This window comes from Achroia grisella, unplaced genomic scaffold (genome assembly GCF_030625045.1).
Source record: "Achroia grisella isolate CSIRO2021 unplaced genomic scaffold, CSIRO_AGI_Agris_v1 utg6026, whole genome shotgun sequence".
Classification (NCBI taxonomy): domain Eukaryota; kingdom Metazoa; phylum Arthropoda; class Insecta; order Lepidoptera; family Pyralidae; genus Achroia; species Achroia grisella.
In genome coordinates this window covers 431,622-446,127 of record NW_026712960.1, presented here as the reverse complement: position 1 = coordinate 446,127, position 14,506 = coordinate 431,622, and the positions used below count along the sequence as shown (strand labels likewise).

Genomic DNA, 14,506 nt, shown 5'->3' with positions numbered 1-14,506 from the left:
TATCATTTGTTGTTATTTTTCAATACCTGGTATTTTTTTATATCACGTACCTATAGAAGACAAACAAGCATACGACATATCTGATGGTAAACGGTTACCGGAGCTTATTATACCGTAGTACATTTTTATAAATGCCGGTAGTAAATAATATTTTTTTTTTAATTAAGAGGAAATTCATTGTTTTTTTTCTTATGCCAATGAGTAAAATAGTGACATGTAAAAAATGCTCGTATTAATTTTTAATATGTAGGAAATACGAGCTCGTTATTGAATTATGTTAATAAAATAGGACTCAAATCATGTTGACTTGCATCCGCTCGATAAGTCCTTCTGAGGCTTTGAAGTGCCATTTCTACTCACTCCCTATAGTTCCATAAAGCTTTCAAGGCCAGCTGCGGTCAAGAACATTAGAATAGTCCGAAAAATTAAGAAAAACTCTTAATTCCAGGTAACTCGAGTCAACTTGAGTTAACTCGAGTTACCTGTATTTCAACTCGAGTTAACTCAAGTCATGTTTATTACGAGTTAGCACATCTCTACTCAATCTGCTAGGGATGTAGCTTCTATTTAAAAAATGGCTTACTAATTAATAAATCTATTATTTTTGTCAGTAGAATATTGTAAATAAATCGATTATTTTCCCACAACCATAATTTTTACTTCATGGTATGTGAGTGTTCTTATTTTTGAAATCATCACCGCGATGACTATTTAAAATCATCGCCAACACCAATAGCACTTTATCACATATAAATGTTTATATTGTTTGTGTGAGTTGTCTTATTTATTATACAGACAGAGAGACTCCCAGAGATTCTCCTGTAATGCAACTACATTTTTAATTATTTAAAATGGTACATAAACTATCATTTAAATTTTGGAGTGGCAGGAAATCACTTTTTCAATGTATTCGTGCTATCAGCCGACGTATAATCCACAACGCTTTAGGTTTAATTATAATGTGATAGCAATTTGAATCAAAAGAAAATAACTAATTTTTCTTACACGTTTGCTGAGAGTGCTGTTATTCAACCTTGGATCCGCAACTGAGATGGTAATTCGGGGTGCGCCATAAATTTCTTTACTTTTGTAATATTTATTTAAATAAAAAAATATATAATGGGTTGAACAATTATTTATTTATTAGAAAAATAAATGATGTTTCGATTTTTTTAGTTAGTTTCAATTAAATGACCAGCGCCTCGATTTTCACATTCTTCTAAACAACCACGAAAATCTTCAATAATTCATTGGTAAAGAAATTGAGATATAGCTGATGTCAGCTATATCTCAATTTTCTCTGTTTTACACATGAAAAATCGATATGAAAACAGAAAGAAAAAATCGTTCGTGAACAATAAACAGTAATTATTTAATTACTTTTTTAATATTTAAATTGATCAGAATAATCGATATCTACAGTATAATAATCGATTCTTCCTACAATTGTATATTTTTACGTCCCTATCTGTCATATTCACAAAATAGTTGATACTGTCATACATAAAATTGTTCAGTATTCAATTGTCCGTCAGTCGAATTTTTTATACTTATTTTTTAGTACAGATTGCAAAAGACACTATAATATAGTTCATAATTCTATTCTGTATGTTATTTTCTATTCTGTGTCTTAATTTAATAAGTATAAGTTAAGAATTTAGTGATTATTAGTTTGTTTTGTAATTTAATTCTTTAAATCGAAATGGCACAAACGAGTTCTGCTCCTACAAAAGAGCGATATATACCTAACGCACTTAAATTCGCTTTCGGTGGCCTTGCTGGGTAAGATTATATTAATTCTTCTTTTATAACTGAAACAATACTAAAGATATTTCATCTTTCAATGTCATTTCAAATAAAGTTTAATTCAGTTTCATAAAAAGCTGCATGTTTTAATTTAAAAATAGAATGTCAAATTGTTTATTTCTCATAGATCTATCATCGCTAGAGATTTATTCTACATAAAACGTAGTGGTTACATGCTCAGTGATTCTACATAACCCACCATAGTATAGCACACACATGAGAATACATATATATTATAGCATTGGATTTTTTTTTCTAAAATTGTCCTATTATCATTTAAGGTTCTCCTAGCTTTTGCGTTTTGGATAGGTACTAGGTTATCTATAAATTGATATGTGAAGCAAAATCTTTCTACTCCTTTATAAGAAAATTTTGTGAATGTAAGAGTATGAAATTTTGCAAACTTAAAATTTATGGAAGGGTGCATAAAGCTAGTATTTATTTAATGTTTTTATTATGCTTTTTTTTATTTTTTTTTTAAATTATAATCAATACTAAAAATATTCTGCACACTACCATGTCTTCGACAATAGACCCTTCATAATTGTTTAAATTTATAATTTAAATTAATTATAGTCATAGTAGAATCATTGGGTGACTACTAGTTTACATAAACATGGCATGTTAAGAAAACCTTCAATTCCTATTTTATACATTTGTAATGTTTTAATTTAATGGTTTATAATTAGATAATGCTATTAAATTATCTTCAACCTCACAAATTGCTGTATGGAATTATCTATGAATTTTTAAATAGTAAGTTAATAGAACATTTATGTAACAAAATGCCAAGGCAGGTAAAAGGCAAGAACAGGAAAAAATTTCATTTCTACCAATTTTTTTTAAATGGATGTAATATTCCATTACACATTCACAAATTGCTGCATGGAATTATCTATGAATTATTAAATAGTAAGTTAATAGAACAATTAACAAAATGCCAAGGAAGGTAAAAGGCAAGAACAGGAAAAAAATACATTTTTACCTATTTTTTTTAAATGGTACACCCATTTAAAAAAAAAAGCTGCTCCTGTCTACACTAATAGTATATGCTGGCAGGACACCAGTGGAGGATGATAGGAACAGCATGAGGTCAAATCAGTTAGCCCATCGTGGTAAATTCATCTGTAATTAATTTATCATGATGGTTTCCATAGGGAACCATGTGGAGGTCAATCAGACATAGTACATTGCTAGCAATGGTGTCATTAATCCACATTACAAACAATACCATAAGGGTATGGGATTGTTTGTAATGTGGATTTAGCATATAAGGTAGGTACAGGAGGGTCTATACCTTTTACGCTAAATGTTTGTCTTGTGACAAGATTTTTGTTCCATTTCTGTTGAGACACTTTATTGATATTAAAATGTTTAAAGTTTATTTTTGTATTCTCTGATCAAGAGCTGAGTCTCTTGTCAGTTCTTCTCATCTCGAAATCATTTCGAACTGACGGTAGATTTGACATATCATAAGAATCTGTAAAGATATTTATAATTTAAATTTGAATTTAAAGACTATTAAACAAAATTATATATATGTCACACCACTAAAACATTAACCCTTTATAAATAGTTTTACTATATATTTCTACAACACTTTCAGCATGTCAGCAACATGTGTAGTCCAGCCATTGGATCTCATCAAGACGAGGATGCAGCTGAGTGGTGGTGGCCGGTCGTCGTTTACCGTAGCAGGCGAGATCGTGGCGCGGGAGGGCTTCTTCTCATTGTACACGGGATTGTCGGCCGGACTTCTCAGACAGGCTACATATACAACATCCCGTCTTGGTGTATACAACTGGCTCTTTGATTTGTATAAAGAGTGAGTACTGATTAATCAATTAATTAATAATAATAATAATTCAAGTGCTCCGTGAAGCCTGCGAAGACACCAGGAGTCTTCTGCGCTTTTGGGAGGAGCTTGGCTGGCTACGTTAGTAGTCTGGCTCTACACGCACAACGGCCCGAATGTGAGGCTAATTGCGGAGAATGGAGTCCAACATACATACGATAATAATTCAAGTAGTAGGTGTAGTAATTCGGGAGACAAACTTCCACATATACACCAACACTGATAATCCTATCACTCCTTTGAACAATCCAATGTGCCATTCATGGGGAGTACTTTTACGAGGGCATGAGACGAGGTTCGAACCCCCTATCGATGCCCACACAATAAACATTCATCATCACTCATCATCATTCACTTTGTAATATAGCAATGGGGTTATTAGTACACGTGACTCATCATCATCATCGCATCCCGGAAGACGTCCACTTCTGGACATAGGCCTCCCCCAAAGATCTCCACGACGATCGGTTCTGCGCTGCTCGCATCCAATGCCTTCTAGCGATCTTGACCAGATCGTCGGTCCACCTTGCTGGAGGCCTTCCCACGCTGCGTCTTCCGGTCCGTGGTCGCCACTTGAGGACTTTACGACCCCATCGGCCATCTGTCCTACGAGCTATGTGCCCTGCCCATTGCCACTTCAGAGTCGCAATTCTTCGGGCTATGTCGGTCACTCTGGTTCTTCTGCGGATCTCCTCATTTCTGATTCGATCACGCAGAGTAACTCCGAGCATAGCCATCTCCATTGCCCTCTGAGTGACCTTGAGCTTGTTCCTAAGGCCCATAGTTAGCGACCACGTCTCTGTGCTGTAAGTCACCACTGGCCAACACACATTGGTCGTAAACCTTCGTGTTGAGGCACTGCGGAAACCACGTGACTACCAATATTCTTCTCCCTAATTAATTGGGGTATTATAGTTAATGTATAATAATAAATGTATAGTGTTCCGGGGTAATTATACTATGTTGTTTGTTGAGACGATGTATATTATAGATGATAATAGACTGACCATACGTACATAAAAATATTGATCTTATATACTAAATGACAATAGGAAAATGTCAGGTGGGGTGACACAGTTTAGACACGGCAGTGTTTAGTAGCCAATATTGGATTTGTCTTACTAGCCATTACTAAATACTATTATTATTTTGATGTATCTAGGTAACTGTGTCCCATATATAATAATAAAAAAAATCCAGTAATTAAAACAGTCAAACATTGGAATAAAACATATAGGCCAAAAGGTTGTAACCACAAAGAACAAAAAGCGGTGCCCTATAAAGTATCTATCAAGCAGAACTTAGCCATAGAAATACAGAAACTAGTTTTTACGAAATGGAGAGAGAAATTTAGCATTGGAAATCATATATAGTAGGTACCAACTCTTAATAATATAGGTAAAAAAAATATTATATGTTACGACCAAAGTTTAAGGTCATCACATAAAACAATACAACCAAAACCACAGAATCCAACAATAAAAATTTGGGACAAAGTTCAAGTTGAAATTTCAGATAAAGATGTAACATGCAAAGAAGTTATTGGCAATCCTTCACCTTGAGGATAAGAAAAAACATCGTGATAGGATTTCTTTCTTACCGTTGTTCATGAAAAAAACAAATTTCGGTCGAATACCAATTAAATTACTTAAATGACAAACGTGCATAGCAAAAATTATTTGTGAACGAATGAAAATCCCCATTTAATCTATACCTATATAAGTGTACAATGTAAATAAACTGGCTTTGAAGAAAATAGTTATTCAGTTGAGTTTCCTTGCAGTTCTTCTCAATTGAATCTGTATAGTAAACTGGACAGTAGGGAAAAAATATTAATACAAAGATAAAGTCGTTCATAAGGGGCTAAAATGTCCTACATGAATGAATGATTTGATTTTTTTTTATACAATTAGAATTGCAAATAAGTCGATCCTACTTGATGGTAAGCGGTAACCGTTGCCTATATTACATGAACAGCACTATGGACATAACGACATCATGATCCCATGACTCAGTGGATTAACGAGGACTAAGATGACATACTATTTGTCCTGTAATTCCATCGCAACCTACAACCGAAACAGCTTGTAAATAGAGGTGGCCTCAGAAATAGGTGAGGCTGACGTACACGCAGACAATTTTAATTAAATGTCAGATACACATTCAATTGTAAAGCATAAACATTTGTACAAAATTTGTACACGTACTCAAAGATACAATAACAAGCCTATTTGAATTTTGAACGTAAATTCAAAATTTTAACAAACACAGTTTTTTGTCGTCCCATATCGATTTTTGAGCAATATATATATCAAATCTTTCAAAAATGCTCGTTGTGTATGTAGTCCATTTATGCAAACGTCAGTGCTAAGATAATACTCTGAAGGTACATATTTCTAAAGCATATGTGGTTGTGTCGATTTATATTCAAATGTGTATTCAAACATTTGAAACTATATCTGGCGCAGGCGTTGCTACCAACAGATGAAAACTTCAGTACTAAGACCGTACTCTGAACGTACTTATGTCCAAAGGGTATGTGGTACACTTTTGGTTGTGTCGATTTATATTCAAATGTGTGTTCAAACATTTGAAACTATATCTAGCGCCGGCGTTGCTACCAACAGATGCAAACTTCAGTACTAAGACCGTACTCTGAACGTACTTATTTCCAAAGCATATGTGGTACACTTTTGGTTGTGTTGATTTATATTCAAATGTGTGTTCAAATATTTGACTATATCTGGTGTTGGCGTTGCTACCAACAGATGCAAATTTCAGTACTAAGACCAGTACACTGAACTATTTGCAAAGATTTATGTTCAAATGTGTTAAAATTTCTTCAAATGTGTGTTCAAACATTTGAAACTATATCTGGCGGCGGCGTTACGTTACTACCAACAGAACTTTAAGTAAATATGTATATCTATGACCTTGACTGTCAGTTAGTATGTATCAGTTAAATGATGCTTACCCACGAATGCTCACGTACTGAGACAAATGACATTATCATGACATTATTATAATACTGTGGCGCCCGCGATTTCATTCACGTGTTTTGTAAACACCATGTAGGACGACAGAAATAAATATAGCATTTACACAACTCCGTGTAATAAATCATTTACTAAAATATTAACGTCATGTATTAAATTATAAACTTACGTCAATTCATAATTAATTCTTATTAGATTTGGACGCTTGTTGTATGCAGATTTTACAAGGGTTATGTTTTCAATAACGTCATATTACGTACATGTACCCAAAATCATTTAAAATTTAATTCAGGAAGACTATAGACAAATAATATTAATCTATTCTCAATTTGACCACAGACTAACAATAAACAAGAGTATATATATATATATTTATTTGTCAAATATGTGGTAGGTGTCTGAAGTCTTTTTTATGATTTATGTATGTATGTACTTTTATGCATAACTGAAAAATAATATTGTCATTCTGCACTTCTCTATATAAACTACTAGCTACTCACCCCGGCTTCGCCCGGGTGTACATGTATTATACATATAAACCTTCCTCTTGAATCATTCTATTTATTTAAAGAAACCACGAAATCAGTCGCGTAGTTTTAAAGATTTAAGCATACATAGGGACGAACAGACGGCGACAGCGATTTTGTTTTATACTATGTAATGAAGTGTGCGAAATTTCATTCATACTTCTCCGTCCGCGCAATTTTCTTAAAAAGGGGTACAAAGTTTTTGCTTGACTGTATATTAAATAATCTGTGAAAACTACAACCTTAATTCTTAAAGCGTAATACACAAACAGATAATTTTCGTCTGGTCACGATTTTACGGTTTTTATATATGTAAAAGAAAAATAAAGAAAAGTCTAAACTCTAATACACAAACAGATAATATTCGTCTCGTCACGATTTTACGGTTTTTATATATGTAAAAGAAAAGATTACGGCTGTATCATTTGCTTGAGATGGCTGGGTCATTTAAAAAAAAATAAACAAAAGTGTACATTATACTTGCATATCAGATAAGCATTGTACAGACCATAAAGTTTTTATCAGTATCTATTTATATACCGGTTGACATGACATTATGATCTTTGTTAATGTTTGTGTTGGTAACGATGATTTTTATTAAGATTAATTTACTTCTTCATTACATAGTGACGGCTTCGGTGGTCTAGTGGTTTAATACACTGCCTTACTTCCGATGGTCGCGGGTTCGATTCCTCGCACGGCACAAACATTTTGTATTCATGAGTATGTATATTGTTTGTGTCGGTCTGGGTGTTTTCTATGTATAATATGTATGTATTTCGAAAAAAAATATCTATGTATTTGTATCAGTTATCTAGTACTTATAACACAAGCTTTAGCTAGCTTAACTTGGGTCTAGATGGCGCTGTGTGAATTGTCCTGAGATTATTATTATTATTATAGTATAATACAAAGTCGCTGTCGCTGTCTGTCCGTCCCTATGTATGCTTAAATCTTTAAAACTACGCAACGGATTTTGAAGCGGTTTTTTTAATAGATAGAGTGATTCAAGAGGAAGGTTTATATATATAATACATGTACACCCGTGCGAAGCCAGGGCGAGTAGCTAGTTTATTATAAAGCATAAAGGAAAGATTATGGATAATTTATACTAGATTTAATACTACCCTCCTGCCACAGTATTGCACAGGATTTAGTTTGTTTTATATTATTATAATATTATTTTTAATGAATAATAATAATCATGAAATTAGTTCAGTTATCCCATCTTGTTAAATGGCAATTTATCAAGTTAGTTTCCAGGGAGATCAGCGTTGAGGTCAACCGGACGTGGTACAATGCTAGCAATAGGGTTATTAGTCAGCATTACTAACTATTTCCTTCCCCGAAAGTGGATGGTGTGGTTGGGGTCGTCGTCTCTACTAAGAGTACAAATGTGAAAGTGTATCTATATATTTTTTACCTTTTCACAACTGCTGAATAGATCTTAATGAAATTGACATGAGAATAGATTGTATCACGAGGACGGACATAGGCTTTCTACTATCTATACATATATATAATCTACATACGGTACATTTTTTACAATTTTTGTCTGTCTGTCTGTTTGTTCCGGCTAATCTCTGAAATGACTGGACCGATTTTGACTTTTATTGGCAGGTAGCTGATGTAATAAGGAGTAACTTAGGCTAATTTTAATTTAGAAAAATAAAGGTAAATTCCACGCGGAAGAAGTCGTGGGGTACAGCTAGTCTCAAATAAAGCAGACGAAGTCCGAGGTAAATGTTAGTGAAATATTCTTTAAGTATTTGTCCTGTAAACACTAAGTGTGTAATGAACACATTTAGCTATCGATATGAATAATCGAATTGATAAGATAGAGTATCGGATGTGGCCACATTAACCTTTGTCTCATACCGCGAAATGTTTAGAATATTTCTTTCAAATAAACCCATTATAAAAACGTTAAAATAGCATATTTAAAAATATAATTAAAATAAGCAAATAGATTAGATTACATTAGAGCATTATAGTTTTGGGGTTGGAGCATATCAAGCTATAAATTATATACCAGAACAAGCGGATTCCGCAAATGTTGCTTTGCCATATAAATTAAAGTCGCTTTTAAAAATAGGGGTTGGTTATAGAAAGGTGACAATTTAGAGTTGTATCAATTTTTAATACAACAATATTGATTGTTTATTTATTAAAAAAATTGTCTATTAATCTACTAGAATAGAATAGAAAATCATTTATTCAAATAAACTTACATTGAAGCACTTTTGAATAGTCACTACATTTTTTTAATCTACCGCTCATTCGGAAAGCTGTCTCATCACAAGAAGAACGAGCAAGAAACTTGCGTGTTGCTCTTTTAAATAATTTTATTATTACTTTACATTTTTAAGTTTAAGTGTGTGAATACAAACCACCAATTAGCACTAATTCAATTAAATACTCAAATAGAAAAAAGAGTACATTATGTGATAAATATTATTTTTCAGACAAAATGCCGGCGCCACTCCCGGCTTTGGCACGAAAACCCTGCTGGGTATCGCCGCGGGCGGAGTCGGTGCGTTCGTGGGGACGCCTGCTGAGGTGGCTCTCATCAGGATGACGGCGGACGGCAGGCTGCCTGTAGAGCAGAGGAGGAATTACAAGAACGTCGTCGACGCCTTGGTCAGGTGTGTAGCTACGTATACGCGAACATCAAAGTGAAGCGGTGTCCGCTAGTCCGCTATCGGGCCGTTAATAAATTATTTTTGATACTATAACAATGGATTCAATAAAAATTGAAATTGAAACAAGTTTCTTGCTTGTTCTTCTTGTGATGACAGATGTTGATGAAAATTAAAAAAAAAATAGTTTATGACTATTCAAATACCACATGCTTAAATTTGATGTTTATTTGAATAAATGATTTTCTATTCTATTCTATTCTATTGAATTAATTGGTAAACAAGCCGATGGTAACGGTACTACTAGACGGATGTTGATGAAAATTTACATTATTTTTATTTCACAAATGACAAAAGCAAAAAAAGACTGCGTTTTTTCTCCATTTTTGCAATATTTTATATCAGTTTGCCGAAAAAAGGTCTTAGCGTAATGTTTATATAGCTTATTTTCGTTAAATGGACTATCCAGCAAAACATAATTTTTCAAAAAGTAACCAGTAGTTCCTGATATTATTTTCAAACACAAACAAACTCTTCAGCTTTATAATATTAATAATGTAGATACATCAGAATAAATATTTATAAATTTCATGCGGATAAAGCGCGGGCAGGCTAATGAAATATACAACTATAGTGACAACACTTCATTACACGTTCACAGAATAATGGCTTCATTCAATTAAATGAATCTCGATCGTTTTCGTTAGTTTGCAAATATTTTTCAATCCATACAAGTGACTGATCGGGAAAGATTAATGAAAAACTCCCTAAGATTGGTAGAAAATGGTAATATCATAAGGCCCGCTTATTGTAAAAAAAAGAATTGAGTTTAAATCAATAAATAAATAAAATTTACAGAATAGTAAAAGAAGAGGGTACATTGAAATTATGGCGTGGAGCGACGCCCACAGTTGGTCGAGCGATGGTCGTCAACGCGGCCCAACTTGGGACGTACTCACAGGTAAACAACACAATTCACACAGCGTCATCTAGTACCAAACTAAGCAGAGCTCGTTTTATGGGTACTAACTACACAAGTTACTTTGAGACTGCGGAGCGGTGAGTAGGTGGGTCTTTGTCTGGGAAGGTCCCAGACTATGGCCCACCTACTCACCAATTTTTTTTACGTGGGGAAAATGTTCAGAAGACCGTAACCGCGCCGGAGTGATAGGTTTTGTGTTGGACTTTTACCTACTAAAAATCACACGATACGCAAGAGCCTATTCCGGAGCTGAGGGTTTTGCACGTGCATTCCATCCCGGCTCTAACGGCTATGGTCTACCCTATTGTACCCACGCTAAGGTTAGGGCGACCTATTTCGCCCTACTCCCCCACCAACTCACCTGTCCTTTAAGCCCAATATCTTGCAAAAAGGAAGACCTAAAAAATGCGACAGAATGCGCTAAAGTAGTCGCAACGTTCTAGGGTAAATTAATTCACAACTTCAACTTCACAGTTGTGTTACAACTATCTTAACCTGTGTTTACAAAAATAAAATTTATCTAAGTATTGTTTCAGTTGTCTAGTACCTATAACATAGGCTCTTCTTACCTTGAGACTAGATGGCGCGGTTTTGTCCAGGTTATTTTCTTACCTTGAGACTAATGGCGCGGTGATAATTGTCTACCCTATTTTCTTACCCTGAGACTAGATGGCGCGGTGGTATTGTCCAGGGTTATTTTCTTACTTGAACTAGATGGCGCGGTTAATTGTCCAATATCTTCTTAAAGGAGACTAAAAAATGGCGCAGAATGGTAATTGTCCAACGTTATTTTCTTACCTTGAGACTAGATGGCGCAATTGTCACAGTTGTGTTATTTTCTTACCTGTGTTTACTAAAACGCGGTAAAATATATCTATGTATTTTTTACCTTGAGACTAGATGGCGCGGTATAACATGTCCAGGCTTATTTTCTTACCTTGAGACTAGATGGCGCGGTGGTAATTGTCCAGGGTTATTTTTATTATGTACATCAGTCTTTAATGAAAATAAATGGCAATTTTGAAATTTCTTACTTAGGTTGTGTTGTTTGCAGGCAAGGGAAATATTCCTAGGGTACATATCTGAAGGTATCTTCCTCCACTTCTGCGCATCTATGGTGTCCGGCCTCATCACCACCATAGCTTCCATGCCAGTAGACATCATCAAAACGAAGTGAGTTCTAAAATATTCTCTATTGTAATAGCTGCTTTTACACGGAGTCTCTTCCACTTTTTTAAGGACTATTCCAATGCTGGTAACGTCCAACATTGGAATAGTCCTTAAAAAAGTGGTTCACTGAACGGTAGAGGTGAGTGTAGATGGGACTCCAAACTTAGAAGGACTTATGGAGACCAACTTCTGCCTGATGGATACGACGCTCTTTTTTTTTTTTTTTTATAACACGGGACAAACGAGCATTCGGCTCACCTGATGCTTACCATCAGGTGAGCCGCATTACCGCTGCCCATGAGCACCCGCAACACCAGGGGAATTGCAAGTACGTTGTCGGCCTTTTAAAAAGGAATAAGCTCTTTTCTTGAAGGTTTCAATATCGCATCGGTTCGGAAATACCATTGCTGGATGGTGATTCCACAATGTGGTTGTGCGTGGCAAAAAGACGTGCGTGGCTCTTGCAAGCACGACGGGTTTCACTTAGGAAATGTTCATGTATATGTAGACAAAGAGAACGAGAACGAGCAGGTGGACCATTCCATTATCATCCATTAAAAAAAACATATCGCGAGAATAACTTCTCAAAATGAATATACACATAAAATAAATATTTTTATACCGCGGTTTTATGTCTATAGAAATGAAAATAAAATATTCGGGATAAATTTCTACATGAAAATTAAAAAATAACAATTTATGGCACGGTTTTTTTTCTATACAAAAGCACAGACAGATTTTAGTACCATTCCATTGTCATCCATTAAAAAAAAGTAATGTGTGACGCAAGCTCGTTTACCTCTTATTTATACTATACCTACTAATTGTTTCAGAATCCAAAATGCCGCTAAAGGCGAGAGTCAGGTGGCCGTAGTGACGAATCTACTACGTACTGAAGGCGTGTTGTCTCTCTGGAAAGGATTCCTGCCTTACTACGCTCGCCTTGGACCCCACACAGTACTCACCTTCATAGCTCTCGAACAAATGAACTCGGCGTATTTGAAATATACGTAAAACGTTTAAAAAAGTAATTTAAAGCAATAATTACATAGATATACATACATACACATTACATAGATACATACGTATGTAATTTGACGAAATTTGACATTAGCAATGTAGTTAAACGGGTTTTAACACGAATAATTTTATGGTAAATAGAAATCATTATTATATATTATAAAACTAAGTCCTTGTCGCTGTCTGTCCCTATATATACTTAAATCTTTAAAACTACGATTTTGAAGCGTTTTTTTTTTAATAGGTAGTGATTCAAGAGGATGGTTTATATATATATATAATACATGTATGTATATGCAAACCGTGCAAAGCTGGGATGGGTAGTTAGTATTTAATGAGCTGGTATAGAAAGGGAGTAAATAACGAGATGACGGCGAACAGGGATGAATAGAAGAGAAAAATATATTACGCTGACTACAAATAAATGGGATAAGGCAGAAGCAGATGAAGATTATAATAAGGATTTCTCTTCGAAGAAATTAATGACGGTAGTTAAACAAACTGCCGGCACCTATCAACATTGACATCGCTGTTACTCCAGTTAGCGCGTGACCACGTCTAGTGCGGCCTAGTCGAAACGACGTGAGGTAACCTTTATTTACCATAAAATTATTCGATTATCCGACGAAAATGTTTTATTATACCTTTATTTACCATAAAAATAATTCGTATTAAAACTCGTTTTACTATATTACTAATGTCAGTCATTTGACACATTACAGATTTGTTATATAAAAAAATGCGAAAGATTTTGATTTGATGGCAATTCTGGAATGGCAATTCATGAGAGCTCGTACTCGGGCGTCACATAATGACAATGTCAGTAGTGCTGTTCATGTATGTAGGCGACGGTTACCGCTTACCATCAGGTTCGCCGGAAGCTTGTTTGCCATTCCATTAACTTAAAAACAAGTCAGTAACGTCGTGTGACCTTTGTTAATTTCATATATCTATATAATTATTGATTAAATTAAGCTATTCAAATGGTAGTGGGGTTCAAATCCTAAATAAATAAGTGACACCCGTTAAACGTAAATTCTATTAATTGTTACTGATGATCTAAATAAATATATCTGTTTTAAGTTACATTGACTTCATCATAAATATAAAATCTATCTTATATATAAAATTAACAATGTTAGTACCATACTCCTCCGAAACGGCTTGACCGATTTTTATGAAATTCTATATGCATATTCAGTAGGTCTGAGAATCTGCTACTATCTATTTTTCATACCCCTAATATGGGTAGTCCATCCCTAACATTTTTTTTTATTTTACGGACAAATCTTTGATTTTATATAATATTTCTTAAAATATGATTAGTTGTATAGTATAAAAAATAAACGAATATAAATAACGAAGCTATGAATTCGAAGTAACTAAATTTATTATCTGTGATAATTATTGATTGTCTGTAAATGGGTGTCACTCAAGCTACAAATCTAAATAAATATCACACAATGATGAAGGATGGAACAAAGTTGGAAGCTATTATACTATATTATTTA

The 14,506-nt window shown here is 34.2% G+C and overlaps 1 protein-coding gene across 1 annotated transcript; it reads left to right on the top strand.

Annotated features, from left to right (window-relative positions):
* Positions 1-1,622: 1,622 nt before the first annotated feature.
* Positions 1,623-13,031, top strand: LOC131848912 (mitochondrial 2-oxoglutarate/malate carrier protein). The gene is made up of 6 exons (XM_059198871.1): positions 1,623-1,782; positions 3,413-3,631; positions 9,650-9,829; positions 10,682-10,784; positions 11,860-11,978; positions 12,809-13,031. The coding sequence occupies exons 1-6, from the start codon at positions 1,703-1,705 to the stop codon at positions 12,987-12,989; spliced, it is 882 nt and encodes a 293-aa protein (XP_059054854.1). The 5' UTR covers positions 1,623-1,702; the 3' UTR covers positions 12,990-13,031.
* The last annotated feature ends 1,475 nt before the right edge of the window (positions 13,032-14,506 follow it).

Bases quoted from the DNA above. Each gene is read 5' to 3' on its own strand.
- LOC131848912 (XM_059198871.1), top strand. From the start codon at position 1,703: ATGGCACAAACGAGTTCTGCTCCTACAAAAGAGCGATATATACCTAAC. The intron at 3,632-9,649 runs GTGAGTACTGAT...ATTATTTTTCAG, and splicing joins CTCTTTGATTTGTATAAAGA to ACAAAATGCCGGCGCCACTC. The intron at 9,830-10,681 runs GTGTGTAGCTAC...TAAAATTTACAG, and splicing joins GTCGTCGACGCCTTGGTCAG to AATAGTAAAAGAAGAGGGTA.